This window comes from Paramacrobiotus metropolitanus, unplaced genomic scaffold, assembly GCF_019649055.1.
Source record: "Paramacrobiotus metropolitanus isolate TYO unplaced genomic scaffold, Prichtersi_v1.0 Parri_scaffold0000060, whole genome shotgun sequence".
NCBI lineage: Eukaryota > Metazoa > Tardigrada > Eutardigrada > Parachela > Macrobiotidae > Paramacrobiotus > Paramacrobiotus metropolitanus.
Window position 1 is genome coordinate 720,269 of NW_026570280.1, and position 16,308 is coordinate 736,576.

The 16,308-nt window shown below is 43.4% G+C and overlaps 2 protein-coding genes across 2 annotated transcripts; one reads left to right on the forward strand and one right to left on the reverse strand.

Moving 5' to 3' along the window:
• Positions 1 to 2,739: 2,739 nt before the first annotated feature.
• Positions 2,740 to 6,253, reverse strand: LOC129593231 (contactin-6-like). The gene is made up of 4 exons (XM_055489447.1): positions 5,982 to 6,253; positions 4,283 to 4,672; positions 3,185 to 3,303; positions 2,740 to 3,030 (listed from the first exon to the last, which is right to left on the reverse strand). The coding sequence occupies exons 1-4, from the start codon at positions 6,076 to 6,078 to the stop codon at positions 2,869 to 2,871; spliced, it is 768 nt and encodes a 255-aa protein (XP_055345422.1). The 5' UTR covers positions 6,079 to 6,253; the 3' UTR covers positions 2,740 to 2,868.
• A 2,665-nt stretch (positions 6,254 to 8,918) lies between these two features.
• Positions 8,919 to 12,767, forward strand: LOC129593220 (uncharacterized). The gene is made up of 2 exons (XM_055489437.1): positions 8,919 to 9,256; positions 11,835 to 12,767. The coding sequence occupies exons 1-2, from the start codon at positions 9,160 to 9,162 to the stop codon at positions 12,452 to 12,454; spliced, it is 717 nt and encodes a 238-aa protein (XP_055345412.1). The 5' UTR covers positions 8,919 to 9,159; the 3' UTR covers positions 12,455 to 12,767.
• The last annotated feature ends 3,541 nt before the right edge of the window (positions 12,768 to 16,308 follow it).

Consider the following 16,308-nt stretch of genomic DNA (forward strand, 5'->3'; position numbering starts at 1 on the left):
TGCGCGTATTACGTACGTGTTATGACGTACGTGTTGTCTGTTCCGTTACGTATGACTTGCTGTTCTTATCTAACGCATTTGATCGCTAATTCCATCCATGATTCTGGTGAATGAATCAGTCTGAAGTTTCTAACTTCAACTAAATCTGTGAGCTTGTTTCTAGCTGAAAGGTCGTGTGACTCTAGGTTAGAAGGAAGTTCATATCTCGTTCTGTTCCGTTCTGTTTGTTTGTTGATTAAACATTTGGGAAGTTCCTGAGTGTTTTGGTTTCGGTAACTTCGTTAGGCACAGCAATCCGCTCGTACCTGGCGGAAGTAGGTTCGTTTATCACTTACGGAGTCCAGAGCATATTCCCACTCTACCGATTGAGTAGATTTGGTCATCTAGTGCGGTTGTCGCGGTGCGACTTCCGCATAGCATGTCAGTGTCATAGTTGGAGGAGTAACTTCTTGTGCAATCGTTTCGGGCTTCGCTTCGGTCTTGTGTGCTAGCGAAAAGCGGTGCACTTCCTTGGTAGTACAGTATAAAGGAGCGTGAAGAATCCCGACTGGATGTGAATGGAGTAGAGAACGCTGGTAAATGGTAGGCTTCGTTCTCTTCTAGCATTCTATAGCGTACAAGTCGTCATCCGGTTGGTCCCGCACTGATCGACACTTCCGGTCCGTAATGCATCAGTGACTCTGCGTCGCCGAGATGGCCAAAAGTTTCCAATGTTTGTGCGGAGAGCAGAGAAAACCGTTTGCATTCTTCACAAGTAAAAATGTGGGTAAAGCAAACAGAAGCTCTTACGGAAGCCGCGGATGTGGTAGGGAATATCCTGTCCGGCAGGCCAGAAACGTTTTGGCTGGAGATATCCAGTAAGGTCCGGAAAATTATCGAAACCGCTTTCGAGTCCCTCAAATATGATGTCGTTACAACGACATAATCTTCGAGGAACACGAACATGGTTTTAAATGTGGGCAGTAAGTTCACTAGAAGTACAGATAGAGCCGCAGACAGCACACCAGATTATCATTGATTACTACATTGGAAATTATTTGGACCATACCTTCGTTAGCCGCATTCAAGTATTCTGCTGTTAATATTAACAGCAGAACGGTTGGGATATTACATGCATGGATTCTAATATTATTACCGGGATCCATGCATGTAATCTCCCGATCGTTGCGCGTTGCATCTTGATTACGAAAGCCCTGTGTAGAACGGCTAGCGCCAGTAGTTGATAACTACGGATCCGCAAATACAATGCCGGAACGACCTTTAGCTTTTCAACAAGGCCAGTGTCAACTGAGACAACTGGAACAAATTAGAAAAAGAAAGAAAAAACGAAAAAAAAATTAGTATGGGATAATAGTGTAGCCGTTTTTTCTAAATGCAACTGCCATTTCGAAACCGGACAGATTATGGTATATTAACTCTCAGCGAGGGTGCATGATGCTCGGAGATACTGGCCAAAAAACACCAAAAATTTGGCCGGCGCCTTTAACGCACAAAAAAGTCCGGCAGTTGCACTCCACATCCCATACGGATAACAGGGGATTTCACGCATGAAATTTACTCAGAGCAACTGACTTTTTCTCAATAAAGCTACATACATAGGCCGCAAGAGACATGGAGGAATTAGTTGTTCAGTCAGCACGTCACACTATCACAGAAAGGATAACCCTGAGGTACTATTTATAAAAAACACCCGAGATTCGCTACGAGCATTTCCGCTTGCACTTCTGCATGTCTTCAAAAAGCAATTAAGCAATCAATTTGAACGCTAAACCGTCATTCGTTTTCAGATAAAGGTGAACGAGACTCGATCGATTGATGAGGCGTAAAGAAGTCATCGAATGGCAAACTCATTTCGAGGTTTAAAGGTCAGACAGTGATCAATTCCACGAACTGGAGACTGCCTGGCCTTCGAACCTCGGAAACTTGAGACAGAGTACTTACATCCTATTTAAAGGCTTAATGGGGATGCGTGTACAAGGAAGGTAAAGTGGATTAAAAATCGTTGGTCATCTTGCAATTCCAATCTGGACTGTTAATAGGTGTTGGGCGGACGTCGGTCCCATTCGCGGCCGTGTCACAAGTGTTGTGATGCACACGCTCTGCCTGCAGGCTACAGATATCATCCAACAGAAACTACTCCACGCCCTGGGCTTCCTACATAAGCACAGTCGTCCGGATCGCAATGACTACGTCACAGACTCACAGTTAATGCCAGCAACATGCTGCCGGGTATCGGTGCTAGAAACTCGTTGAAGCTGAGATAAATGGAGACTTTTGGTCTCCCATACGACCTAGAGTCCGTAATGCTAGAGCACACGTGAACGGTACAATGCTAATTAAGGTCGTAAACGTATAATGTAATCACTTTGTTCTTGCGTGGGAGGCATTGACACAGTATGGGATTTTTTGCCCAGTAGGTAGTAGATCATTTTGGTAGTCTAGCATCGTTTTTGTAGTTTAGCAGTTTAGCATTACCAGGTAAAAGGTTTTGCTTTGATTTATGCGATCATGGTGAAAATTTCGGCGCTGTTGCACGGATCTTCCTTAATCCTTACGTACAATAAATTAATAAGATCTTCGGCACACTCAGTACTAGATTACGTCAGACATACTCGTAATATTATAGTGGTCATAGAAATTTGCAGCCAGCCTGCAAAGAACTTATAAGAAATTCCCCGTTATTGCGTTAATGTAGAGCCTCAAGTGCTGGATGGACGACGGGAACAAGAAAACCGGCTTCCACGTGTTACTGTGCAACGATATGTCGGGTGAGGCATGCAGTAGGCCAAGTGCGATATAATCACTACGACACGCCAACCAAATTTTATGCATATCCTGCATCTTTTGATTTAAGGTTGTACAAAATTTTTAGGTCCCAGACTGGTGGGACACAACAACAACAACATCGTAGCTAAAAACGGCGGTTCCATGGAAATTCGTGGCTGTGCACTGGTAATGCCCGCTGTCGCTCACTTGCAGCGCACTGATGCGCAGAGAGGAGTCTCTTCCCGACATGTAAATCCTTTCCGCCTACGCGCAATAAAAATGTCAGAGGAATTCGTGCAGTATGATTTCTGACTTCTAAATTTTTCTTGGCGAAGCTACATATAGCTGACCAAGAACAGAAATACGCCCGAATAGAATCACCAAAGCTTAAAATTCTGACCATTTTAGCAACAGTTACCATTTTCAAAATTCCAAGAGCATCCCCATCTTTTGTCCAGAATACTGATAACAGGTTGGGAAATCCTTCCAGTGGGCACAGTAAGACGCCGTTTTCACCAGCGGATTTCCGAATTTCGACTTTTGTCAAGGTAGTGTCGGGGGAAACAAAATGTGTCCGGTTAGAAAAACGGTTGTGGTGAGTTTCTTTTGTATGTACATGAATGTCTCGTAAATTCTGTCTTGCAGATACAGATAGCATATCTCATGATGTATGGTATTTAGCGCGGAAATTGCGCTACGAAAGACTGCCACTGCATTACGTCTACCACAAAGGCAAGTTCACTCCTAAAAGATTTGGATAATTATAAAGTGAAAATTATTATTACTTTTTATCATTAATATGGATACATGGTTTGTAATTGATCGATACGTCAATAGTGTGGGGATGCGCGCCGTAGTATGGAGTTGGGCGTAACCCATGAATTTGCCTTTGTCGCTGTGTAGATGTACAGTGGACGTCAACATTTTGTTACATCCGGTCCGGGACCGAATGACCAATAAACAGGAAACGCGCAAGACTTTGGACAGTTGCTCATTGTGGAATTCCCAACGAGAACCATCAACCGATATCTTAAACGAAAGAGGAAACAATTTCAAGATTTTCGCTACCAACAGAACAGGTCGTCTCTACGACAAACTTTAGATGCGTCGATTTTCTCTTAGATCTTACAAAAATCAACCAGTTTGGTATCAAAATTCTTGAATTTTTTTTCATGTGTTTGAGATATTGGTGGATGGTTTGTGTTGGGAAATGCGCAAGGTGCAAGTGTTAATGTCAACAGGCCGATGGCCAGTCCCAAATTTTGCTGTTTGAGTACAGAAAAGTGCCTGATTGTGATTTCATAAGATGTAACAAAATTTTGACGTCCACTGTAACTGCACACAGAAATTACGGGACAAGCTTGTGGTTCGCGTCGCATTTATTTGTTGCATAACTGAATGCTAATGTCGCTGCTGATATCGGTAGTCAGCGTGGAAAGATTAACAAACCGACCAGCTAATTACGATATCGAATTATAGGTCAGCATGAGTAGGAACAGTTGTCAGATTCACTTACCTAACGTTTCGACAGATTGATGTGACGCATCACCGTCCGGAAACGGACCGCGCTTACTCTGGTATTGCGTTAGTTCCGCTTCGGGAATGACTATTAAGGTCACGTTCTGCCATGTTGTGCCGTGGGAGTTGGTTAGTCGGCAGCCGATGACACTTTTGTGATCGGATAACGTTAAATTACGCAGAATCAGCATGAAGCCTGTCTTTCCGGTGACGAAGCGTCTGCTGTCAGGGTCCCCGGACGGAGTTATCGCCGAACCATTGCGGAACCACGTGATGGACGTGGCGTTCTTACTGCCGTGGATATCACAGTCAAAGATGGTGTACTTGGTTCCCTCGGCGGCATACAGCTCCGTGTCTTCTGTGTGCACCAGGCGCGGTGAATGGTTATCTACATTAAAACCTCTTCTTAAATACACTTCTTTATTAAAATTAATACACTTCTCTATAGCATTCAACCTTTAAGGAACGGAACTGGCTCCCATGTTATAACACAGGAGGGATTCTCTTTATAACATTCACCTCTTTATAAGCCTTACATACACTTTCCGTCTCAAGTTAATTAAGATCAATCAAAATCGAAAATACTCGTATAACATCATTAACATGCCCATGTTCTACTGTAAAACCAAACAAATTTAAACGTTGCAACATTGATAGAAGATGTTGATTAAAGACAAAGGAGGGAATATTAACGGAGACTTTGGGAAGCGGAGCAGCGTGAAATTTTATATGCCGTGAACCGGCATGAATCTGGTCTCTCCTTGAACTTTTGTACGGACCGTAATTGGCAGCTTAAAAATTCATTCTTTGGAATTTTGCTTAGGGGATTTGGCCCAGTACATAGCACCAAATTTGTGCTCATCCTCGGCAACTTCGCGGTCGCGCAAACCCAGCCACCTTTTTGCATTGCTTTATTTCATTTTGTAGCCATTGCCATAATTAGCCAATGGGTTTGCTCACGTAGGCGTGCAATCTGTTTGCGCGCGCAACATCCGGTTGGAAAGTTATGCGTGAACCAGAATTCCAGAAAGTTTAAATGCATTCAGTTGTAGTAAAAGTCTCATTATGGACGGATCTCCTTTAAATTTTGCACGTAAATGCACATAAAAATAAAGATCGTTCTTACACTGATGCAATGTTCTGACATGTTTTTCAAATTTTAAAAGGAATTTCAGAAATTTTATAAATTCATTTTGAAATTCAAAAAAATTCGTGGAAGTCTGAACCGGTAAGAACGATCTTCGTGGTAAATGGTAGCGTGCATTTACGAGCAAAATTTAAAGGATATCGGTCCATAATTCGACTTATGGTCCACCTGAATCATTCCCGTTGCTCTAGTCGTTGCGTAGAGGAATGGATGAACATCCCTCTCTTAAGAGAGGAATTTAAGAGGGGAATGTCCATTCATTCCTCTACGCTACGACTAGAGCAACGGCAATGCCTGAATGCATTTAAACTTTTTGAATTTTGGTACCCTGATAGCTCCGCAGCCGGATATTGTGCTCTAGAGCGGATTTTACGCCTAGGTAAAAAAATGCTTTGGCCACAAAATATCATAAAGCAATGCAGATAAGTGTTTGGAAGTGCGCGACAGCGAAAATTCCCGTGGATGTACACGAACACAGTGCTATGTCCGCGCCAAATCCCTTAAAAAACTTTAGTTTGTGCACTTCCTTCCTCCATTCAACGTGACGTACCGGTTTCCAGCGTTTGCTGCGCATTCCGGGCGGGTTGTCCACTTGTTAATGGCAACAAACAAAGGTACAACATTAGAAGGTACATTACCGTATCCATCTACACAAAGTATTCTGTCGGATGTATTTGACCGAAGTGCACTGGACGTGATCAAATAAATATTCCAGATCGTGTAGGGAAGGAAAAAAGAAAACAACTCAACCGAAACTAATATTTATAGTATTATTTTTGCACAACTGATTCCAGAATGGGTTCGCCGTGCAGTGGAAATGCAGTCTTAACTACACCCGGCCCTAAGCGGATGTTGCTATGATCTAGCCAAAACGTTATAAATAAACGCCGGTCTTCTTCGCCGCGCAGTCTGAAGCCGTGTTCCCATCTGGTTGGTACATGTTGTGTGTAATACGCTGGCCAGGAAGAGACATCCATTTGTCGCTACTCATTTATCTTGTTGGCTGTCTGTGATCTTCTCTGCTTCTTCTTGGTTACGAGCAGGGAGCTGATTGTACTTATTTTTGTTGGACTGTGGTTATTTTATTTTTTCTCCGTTTCTGTACGAGTATATGTCGTGTCTGCTGCCTCGGATTGGGTGTAAACCCAGATTGTTTGCGGACGTTAAACAATTAAACATTAAACATTAAAGCTCTAAACCGGCGATCGGCCGGTTGCGTCTTGTTTATTCTGCCGTTGGCCGCTTTCTTTGGCTCAGACGAAAAGAAAATAATATTATGAACAGGCACCACGGGGGTGGAGCAAGTAACTGTTCACGGAGTTGGATTGCAGCCGGCAGCAGAGGTACGGTGCTTCTATTCCTAAACACCACGTACAATGATCATATGGGTTTTTTGCGCAAACAAACAGCATACTGGCAGCGGCCGAGAACGTTTGGCATAACATATGAACGTTTTGCACCCCAGTAGTGCATACCTGTTCGATAATTACAGTATTTTATCGAAATCCTGTCATTGGAATATCTTTAAGCAGTTATTCATAATTTTCATAACCATAAATTTCTTGGATTATCTATGTTTCTTATGTTTTCTTTTTTTATTGGCTTGCGTAAAATTTTTACATTTTTTAGATTGCTTTGAAGTAAAAATTTCTTAGATGTTTTCGAATTCATTTCGAAGTGTTATGTCTTTTTCCAAATTTATATTTCAAATAAATTTATATTTCAAATAAATTTATATTTCAAATAAATTGCAGTTGTGGTATTTGCAGTTGCACCACCTTGCGAGCAGTACCCTAAAACAGTTTCTACAACTGTTTACTAATGAACGCTACCGTATTTGTATGTCCGTTTATCGTTTCCCATTAAATCACTACCACTCTTACGAAAGAGTTTGCGGTGCACCTATTATTTTGTAGCGCTTGACATTTAATAACGCCCCCGTGGGGGTAATTTCGGTGATCTGGCAGCTACAGAGCAAAATAAGAAACTGGACGCGGCCGCTGTTTCCGGTTCCATACCGCCGAATTTCTTTAAGGCTCCGTGAAGCTTTGTCTGGTAGATTTTTAATCAATATGGTGCTTCTATAGTTTTTGCCAGATTATCATGACACATCCGACTTAATACTTGTAATGCGAGCCTGTAAAAATCTGCTCAAGAAACCTGATTAATCGTAAGAGAAGTGACCCGAATGCACAGCACAAAACGCGAGTGCATGAACGCGAAATTTTGTCTTCCCGCCTTCCTAAGCGATTTTTCTTTGCTTTAAAATATTTTTCAGTCAAATGATTTATATTATGGAACCTGGGGAAATGAAATGTCAAGAGCTTGATTTTTTGAGGGTGCAGTAACAGTCTCTCTGCTTACACGTTTGCATGTACAGAGTAAATGCACATAGTGCTAAGATCGATTTTACACCAAATCCGGGGTCTAGCATCTTTTTCAAGTTTTAAAATGAATTTCTAAAATTTTAAAATTAATTCCAAAATTTGAAAAAAATAATGGAAATCTGGTTCGATGTAAAACAATCTGTATACTGCTTAAATGCAAAATTAAAAAATTTAAATGCAAGTCGGCCGTCTATAATGAGACTTTTGGTACTTTTGTTCTATACCTCAATGCATTAAAATTTTTGGGAATTTTATTTCGCCTATAACTCCGTCGACAAATCGCTTGGCCGTTGGAAAAATTAATCACTTGGCTGCAGAATGCCATAAAACAATGCAAAAACTATTTGGAAGTGCGCAAAATTGAGAATTCTTGCCCAAATTCTTGCGAAACAGTAGCATGCTGAAATGTCAGAGTGTCGAAGTGTCCAAATGCAAAATTCCTTACGTCGAACGAACTGTCTTATGCCGAAATTTCCTCTGCCAAAATGTTCCTGTGCCGAAATGGTCGGACACGGGCTATTCTACATAATTAAAGTCGCTGCTAACATAAGAAAACAACAGGCTGCCAGATTTGCGAAATTCGCACTGTTCCGACGGATCGAAAGTCAACGGCAAGAGCCTTATGATAGAGCACCGGTGGCGGTTGGCAGTTGCGGCCGTTAAGACATCCGCAATTTCGGAGCATCCCCCTGACCACAAAGATTCCCCAGAAGTCGCGTAGACGCTACTCCCGGGGAATCGGTACTTGGAGCAGCTTAGTTTGCCGCTGCCAGTACGCTGTTTGTTTGCGCAAAAAATCAGTATGATCATTGTACGTGGTGTTTAGGAATAGAAGCACCGTATCTCTGCTGCGGCTGCAGTCCAACTCCGTGAGCAGTTACTTGCTCCACCCCCGTGGCGCCTGGTCAGAATATTATTTGCTTTTCGTCCGAGCCAAAGAAAGCGGCCAATGGCAGTACGTATAAACAAGACGCAACCGGCCGATCGCCGGTCTTACCGCCACACATGGATGTCTCTTCCTGGCCAGCGTATTACACACAACATGTACCAGCCAGATGGGAACACGGCTTTAGACTGCGCGGCGAAGAAGACCGGCGTTTATTTATAACGTTTTGGCAATAGCGTAGCAACATCCGCTTAGGGCCGGGTGTAGTTAAGACTGCGTTTCCACTGCATGACGAACCAGTTCTGGAATCAGTTGTGCAAAAGTATTACTGTAAATAATACTTTCCGTTGAGTTTTTTTCTGTTTTTCTTCCATACACCATCTGGAATGTTTATTTGATCACGTCCAGTAACGGTGCACTTCGGTCGAATACATCAGACACAATACTTTGTGTAGATGGATACGGTAATGTACCTTCTAATGTTGTACCTGTGTTTGTTGCCATTAACAAGTGGACAACCTGTCCGGAATGCGCAGGAAACGCTGGAAACCGGTACGTCACGTTGAATGAAGGAAAGGAAGTGCACAGACTAAATTTTTTTATGGGATTTGGCCCGGACATAGTACTATATTCGTGTACATCCATAGGAACTTTCCCTGTCGTGCACAGTTCCAAACACTTATTTGCGTTGCTGTATGATATTCTGTAGCCAAAGCATTGTTTACGCTGGCGTAAAATCTGTTTTCACGCACAACATCCGGCTGCGGAGCTATCAGGGTACCAAAATTCAAAAAGTTTAATTGCCTGAATGCAGGGGCTATTCGAGACCCCCCTCGACCATGTACTATTTTTTAAACCCAAATCTGACCACGCATTAGTAATCAGCGAATTTTTCTGATCTAGAAAGTATTTTTTAAAATTTTTTCCGGAACAAAAAAATTCTGACTGCCAGCCCCCTTGACCCCCCACAGTATCATGGGCGGTAGCAATGGGATTAAGGACACAAATTTTATTTTCGTCTCTTTTCCACTGTTTCTAAGTAAATCAATAACGCTGAATTCGAATTTGATAATTAAAATATAACACGAGCTAAGGATAAAAAGATTTACGTAAAACAAACAAGGATTCACACAAATGATGTAACATCGATTATCGACACCATTCTCAACAAAAAGTTCTTCCACACTACTTATATCAGTTTTTTATCATCAAATTCGAATTCAGCGTTATGGATTTACCTAAAAGCAGTGGGGAAGAGACGAAAATAAAATTTGTCTCCCTAATCCCATTGCTACCGCCCATGATACTGTGGGGGGTCAAGGGGGCTGGCAGTCAGAATTTTTTTCTTCCGGAAAAAATTTTAAAAAATACTTTCTAGATCAGAAAAATTCGCTGATCATTAATACGTGGTCAGATTTGGCTTAAAAAAATAGTACATGGCCGAGGGGGGTCTCGAATAGCCCCTGCATTCAGGCATTGCCGTTGCTCTAGTCGTAGTGTAGAGGAATGAATCAACATTTCTCTCTTAACATTCTTCTCTTAACCCCCGTATTACCGACCGAGTTTGGCTGTTTCAAATACCACGGGAGCAAGTTTTAGTATGTAGCTCACAACCGCCTCCCGGAAAGAGCCACGTTAGCAGCTATTCAATCGCTACCGCACGCAGAAGCGGTTTCAGTGCCAGTTTTTCGCTCTGAAAGTGCGCCCGTAATTCCGTGATATCTTGGCTGTCGTTTATTATAATTTGCTGCCAACCATTTTATTTTTTAGCAGAAGCATTATTACGAGAAACGATTTTTTTGTTTAATTTTTTATGCACGGGTTCTTAAGTACTGATGGTTATAGCTGAGGCGGCCAGAACTCGCCTAAAAGTTGCCCCCATGCCCACAGCCACGACCACTGGTCAAATTACTTTCGACATTAGATGAAAAACATAGAGCAAAAAATTTCACATTCAAACATTAAGGTTTGACTAAGCGAAATATTTTTGTAACAATTCTTTAGGAATTTATAAAACTGTATTGCCTAAAAGTCACCCCATCGGTATTAGAACGGTTAAGAGAGGGATGTTCATTCATTCCTCTACGCAACGACCAGAGCAACGGCAATGATTCAGGTGAACCAATAGTCTCATTATGGACCGATATCCATCCAATTTCGCACGTTGCCATGAAGATCGTTCCTGCCGGTCGAGACTTCCACGATTTTCTCTTTAAAATGGATTTAAAATTTTTGAGATTCCTTTTAAAAATTGAAAACATGCCAGAACATTCATTGCATTGGTGTAAGAACAGTATGTGATAGTAAGCAAACTTTTAATTGATGCCTGGCCTCGCCCCCTTGACGATGGCAGATAAAAATATATTTTGAAGCATATTATATTAGTGCACTACCATTTTACAAAACATGAGAATTTTTTGAATTTGGAGGGGGAAAATGTTCCCTGGTTAGAGGAGTGAACTTGACGGTGTGGTAGACGTAGTGCAGTGGCAGTCGTTCGTAGCTCCATTTTCGCGGTAAATAACATAATTATATGCTAACTGCATCTTCAAGATCGAAATTACGAGACATGCATTTATGTACTGTACATCAGAAAATCACCACAACCGTTTTTCGCACCGTCTGCATTCTGGGTTCCCCATTCAGCCGATACCACCTCGGCAAAGGAATTCAAACTTCGGAAATCCGCTGGTGCCAACGGCGTCTTATTGCGCCCAGAGACCAATTTGTTGACCACTTTTATGCTGCTGTTTTCAAATAGCTTTTTTTTACTATTTAACGAAGTTGTTGCTTCTGCGTACCTCCTGTTCGTAATTAGCACAAAATAAAACGATTTTATGCTGTAGACCGTCCATGGGCATTGGCGTTGGCAAACGACATACTCGGCACTGCTGACCTATGGTCAGCACAAGCTTAAATAAATTTCCTTTCTTAATTGAATATCTAAAATCTTAATTGAATACTCGTATATCGGGAAATCTTGATTTAATAAAATAATTCCAAACTAGTTCCAATAATTTACTGTTTTCAGTTCCAGACTAGTTCCAATTCCATTAAATTAATTCTAAACTGGAATACTTGCAAACCAGATGTTCCTCGTACTTGTATGAATAGCGTACCTGCATTGCAGTGGATCGTGCAGCTATGGTGGAGCAGGCAGAAGCCAACATGACCAACAGCGTCATCACGCTGTTGCCCGCGCTCCCGGAGGCAGTCGCGGCCGAAGCACTGGAGCAGCTCGCAATAGTCCGTGCCCCGCTGGGGGGCTTGGCTTCCTTTTCCTGTCTGACTGGCTTGCCCGAACTGGCGCAGGAGGTTGTCTGGCTCTACCACAACGCCTCCTTCCACAGCGACGCACTGCCCCAGCCTCCCCCTAAAGGTCACCACTACCAGCAGCTGTCTATCGCTGACACCAGCCACTTTCTCATCCGCAACATCACTGCCGAAGCTGCCGGGACGGTGGAGTGTTGGCTGCCCTGCGGCCCAAAGCCACAACTGTGCTTCGTGCAGGGTTATGACCTGGTGCCCAAGCTGCGCGCCCACGACGTCTTCACGGAGCCCATGCGCAATGTGATCACGCCGCTGCCGGAGTTCTCCATGACGTGCACCGGCCGCGTCGACTGCAGCCGGCTGGGGCCCAGCGCGCACTTCATTGAAGTACGACGGCCAGTTCGTGGCGGCTCCCGATTTCTACCGGCCTCCCATTGCCGTCCACTCGCACATCCCCGGTCGGCTGCAAAGCAACGTTAACGGCAACGCATCAGCGGAAGGAGCTGCCGAAGTCTTCTGCTCCAGCACGTTGACCATCACCGTCAGCGGGGTGGCCGATCGTCGGCCGGCGCGTGTGGATTGCTGGCTGCGCACGGATCTCGGCAGCTACGAGTGGTTCGTCCAGTCGGCATTCGTCAATTTTGCATGAGCGGTAACTACAGTAAATTTGCAGAATAGAAATTATGCTCGGCTTTATCCTGTAAGCTCTTCCTGTTAAGTAGTTTTCTGACAGCCCCCATGTACTCGTATAAGTGCTTGATTTTCCTAATGTTTTATATCTGTATAATGTCATGTCAACATATTTGAAATATCTGGTAAATTATGGCGAATAATTAAATCTGATTAAAAATCAAATATACTCACCAAAGAATTCATTGAAAAAAGTACGTAAATGGAAATAATTTTTAACCAGTGACATCCCGGTACCTGCACTCGTTCGACCTAGACCGTGAAAACTAGGAATTGTCGGCAAGCAAACCTTCAGTCGAGAAACCACTTTCTTTTCGGAATGTCGGCACCTTGCTGTAGCTGTAGGTCAGCTACAGCACACGGTATCAATGTGACAACAACGGGCTGACTGCAAGGCGTAAAAATTAATTTATTACCTTTGCAGTCAAAAATTCAAAGCACTTACCACAACTATGTTTCGCTATTTTGTCTTCTTGTAATCTGAAGTAAAAGATCAGGCTGATTTTAAGGGACTATTTATGAGCATGCTTATAGTGACCCTCGAACTGACCACCGATCAGCGACACAGTAAAATGTCCTTGACTGCAAAGAACAGTTTGGCTGTACAGGAACTATAAACAACAATAATGTTAAACCACTCGCAGGAATACTGGACACTGCCCAGTTGACGCTGCGGGTTACCAGAAGAGCAATTCAACGTCTCGCAGCTGAAAATATTACACACCAGGTGCCACATCGAACCGACATCTGATCTGCAGCCCGAAGCGAGTGACGCCCGAAGCCCAAGACCAGCCTAATTTTCTTAGACCTCGCCCGTGTGAAAGCGTTCAGCCTGCTTAACTTACCACTACGGAAGGTAGCTTGGCTACCCAACAGTTGGTGGGCCAGCTTCGAACACGTTCCTGGACGTTACAGCAGTAGTTTCATTACGAGTAGGTACTTAACCGGAAATTTACGCGTTTGCTTGCATGTTACGCGCTCATACCCTACCCGGTATGGTATATCGCGCGCTGGAAAACGTGGTAGCACATACTCTGCAGGACAACTGTCCAATGGCCCGTGTTTGCACATAGCGCTGGTCAGCACGTTTGCTTGCCGAACGTTATCGTACGGATGAGACTCGGTAGTCGGTACAACGTACGTGCAGCGGAAGCAGATGATTGTGGAAAAATTGAACTTCTCATTTCCTTGTGCACGTCAGTTGTGACTTATAATGTCACCGCCCGATAGACCCACGACTGTCAGGTCCCGACGCTGCCTCCCTCCTCTGAGCATCGCACACGTTAATAGAAATAAGTAATATTTCATTTTAGTGAGTTAAGTGTAATTGTAAGTACGTGCAGCGGAAGCAGATGATTGTGGAAAAATTGAACTTCTCATTTCCTTGTGCACGTCAGTTGTGACTTATAATGTCACCGCCCGATAGACCCACGACTGTCAGGTCCCGACGCTGCCTCCCTCCTCTGAGCATCGCACGTTAATAGAAATAAGTAATATTTCATTTTAGTGAGTTAAGTTAATTGTAAGTACGTGCAGCGGAAGCAGATGATTGTGGAAAAATTGAACTTCTCATTTCCTTGTGCACGTCAGTTGTGACTTATAATGTCACCGCCCGATAGACCCACGACTGTCAGGTCCCGACGCTGCCTCCCTCCTCTGAGCATCGCACACGTTAATAGAAATAAGTAATATTTCATTTTAGTGAGTTAAGCGTAATTGTAAGTACGTGCAGCGGAAGCAGATGATTGTGGAAAAATTGAACTTCTCATTTCCTTGTGCACGTCAGTTGTGACTTATAATGTCACCGCCCGATAGACCCACGACTGTCAGGTCCCGACGCTGCCTCCTCCTCTGAGCATCGCACACGTTAATAGAAATAAGTAATATTTCATTTTAGTGAGTTAAGTGTAATTGTAAGTACGTGCAGCGGAAGCAGATGATTGTGGAAAAATTGAACTTCTCATTTCCTTGTGCACGTCAGTTGTGACTTATAATGTCACCGCCCGATAGACCCACGACTGTCAGGTCCCGACGCTGCCTCCCTCCTCTGAGCATCGCACGTTAATAGAAATAAGTAATATTTCATTTTAGTGAGTTAAGTGTAATTGTAAGTACGTGCAGCGGAAGCAGATGATTGTGGAAAAATTGAACTTCTCATTTCCTTGTGCACGTCAGTTGTGACTTATAATGTCACCGCCCGATAGACCCACGACTGTCAGGTCCCGACGCTGCCTCCCTCCTCTGAGCATCGCACACGTTAATAGAAATAAGTAATATTTCATTTTAGTGAGTTAAGTGTAATTGTAAGTACGTGCAGCGGAAGCAGATGATTGTGGAAAAATTGAACTTCTCATTTCCTTGTGCACGTCAGTTGTGACTTATAATGTCACCGCCCGATAGACCCACGACTGTCAGGTCCCGACGCTGCCTCCCTCCTCTGAGCATCGCACACGTTAATAGAAATAAGTAATATTTCATTTTAGTGAGTTAAGTGTAATTGTAAGTACGTGCAGCGGAAGCAGATGATTGTGGAAAAATTGAACTTCTCATTTCCTTGTGCACGTCAGTTGTGACTTATAATGTCACCGCCCGATAGACCCACGACTGTCAGGTCCCGACGCTGCCTCCCTCCTCTGAGCATCGCACACGTTAATAGAAATAAGTAATATTTCATTTTAGTGAGTTAAGTGTAATTGTAAGTACGTGCAGCGGAAGCAGATGATTGTGGAAAAATTGAACTTCTCATTTCCTTGTGCACGTCAGTTGTGACTTATAATGTCACCGCCCGATAGACCCACGACTGTCAGGTCCCGACGCTGCCTCCTCCTCTGAGCATCGCACACGTTAATAGAAATAAGTAATATTTCATTTTAGTGAGTTAAGTGTAATTGTAAGTACGTGCAGCGGAAGCAGATGATTGTGGAAAAATTGAACTTCTCATTTCCTTGTGCACGTCAGTTGTGACTTATAATGTCACCGCCCGATAGACCCACGACTGTCAGGTCCCGACGCTGCCTCCCTCCTCTGAGCATCGCACACGTTAATAGAAATAAGTAATATTTCATTTTAGTGAGTTAAGTGTAATTGTAAGTACGTGCAGCGGAAGCAGATGATTGTGGAAAAATTGAACTTCTCATTTCCTTGTGCACGTCAGTTGTGACTTATAATGTCACCGCCCGATAGACCCACGACTGTCAGGTCCCGACGCTGCCTCCTCCTCTGAGCATCGCACACGTTAATAGAAATAAGTAATATTTCATTTTAGTGAGTTAAGTGTAATTGTAAGTACGTGCAGCGGAAGCAGATGATTGTGGAAAAATTGAACTTCTCATTTCCTTGTGCACGTCAGTTGTGACTTATAATGTCACCGCCCGATAGACCCACGACTGTCAGGTCCCGACGCTGCCTCCCTCCTCTGAGCATCGCACACGTTAATAGAAATAAGTAATATTTCATTTTAGTGAGTTAAGTGTAATTGTAAGTACGTGCAGCGGAAGCAGATGATTGTGGAAAAATTGAACTTCTCATTTCCTTGTGCACGTCAGTTGTGACTTATAATGTCACCGCCCGATAGACCCACGACTGTCAGGTCCCGACGCTGCCTCCCTCCTCTGAGCATCGCACACGTTAATAGAAATAAGTAA

Bases quoted from the DNA above. Each gene is read 5' to 3' on its own strand.
- LOC129593231 (XM_055489447.1), bottom strand. From the start codon at position 6,078: ATGGATACGGTAATGTACCTTCTAATGTTGTACCTTTGTTTGTTGCCA. The intron at 4,673-5,981 runs GTACGTCACGTT...GTTTTAATGTAG, and splicing joins GCAGCAAACGCTGGAAACCG to ATAACCATTCACCGCGCCTG. The intron at 3,031-3,184 runs GTAACTGTTGCT...TATTGCGCGTAG, and splicing joins CTCTTGGAATTTTGAAAATG to GCGGAAAGGATTTACATGTC.
- LOC129593220 (XM_055489437.1), top strand. From the start codon at position 9,160: ATGGATACGGTAATGTACCTTCTAATGTTGTACCTGTGTTTGTTGCCA. The intron at 9,257-11,834 runs GTACGTCACGTT...CCTGCATTGCAG, and splicing joins GCAGGAAACGCTGGAAACCG to TGGATCGTGCAGCTATGGTG.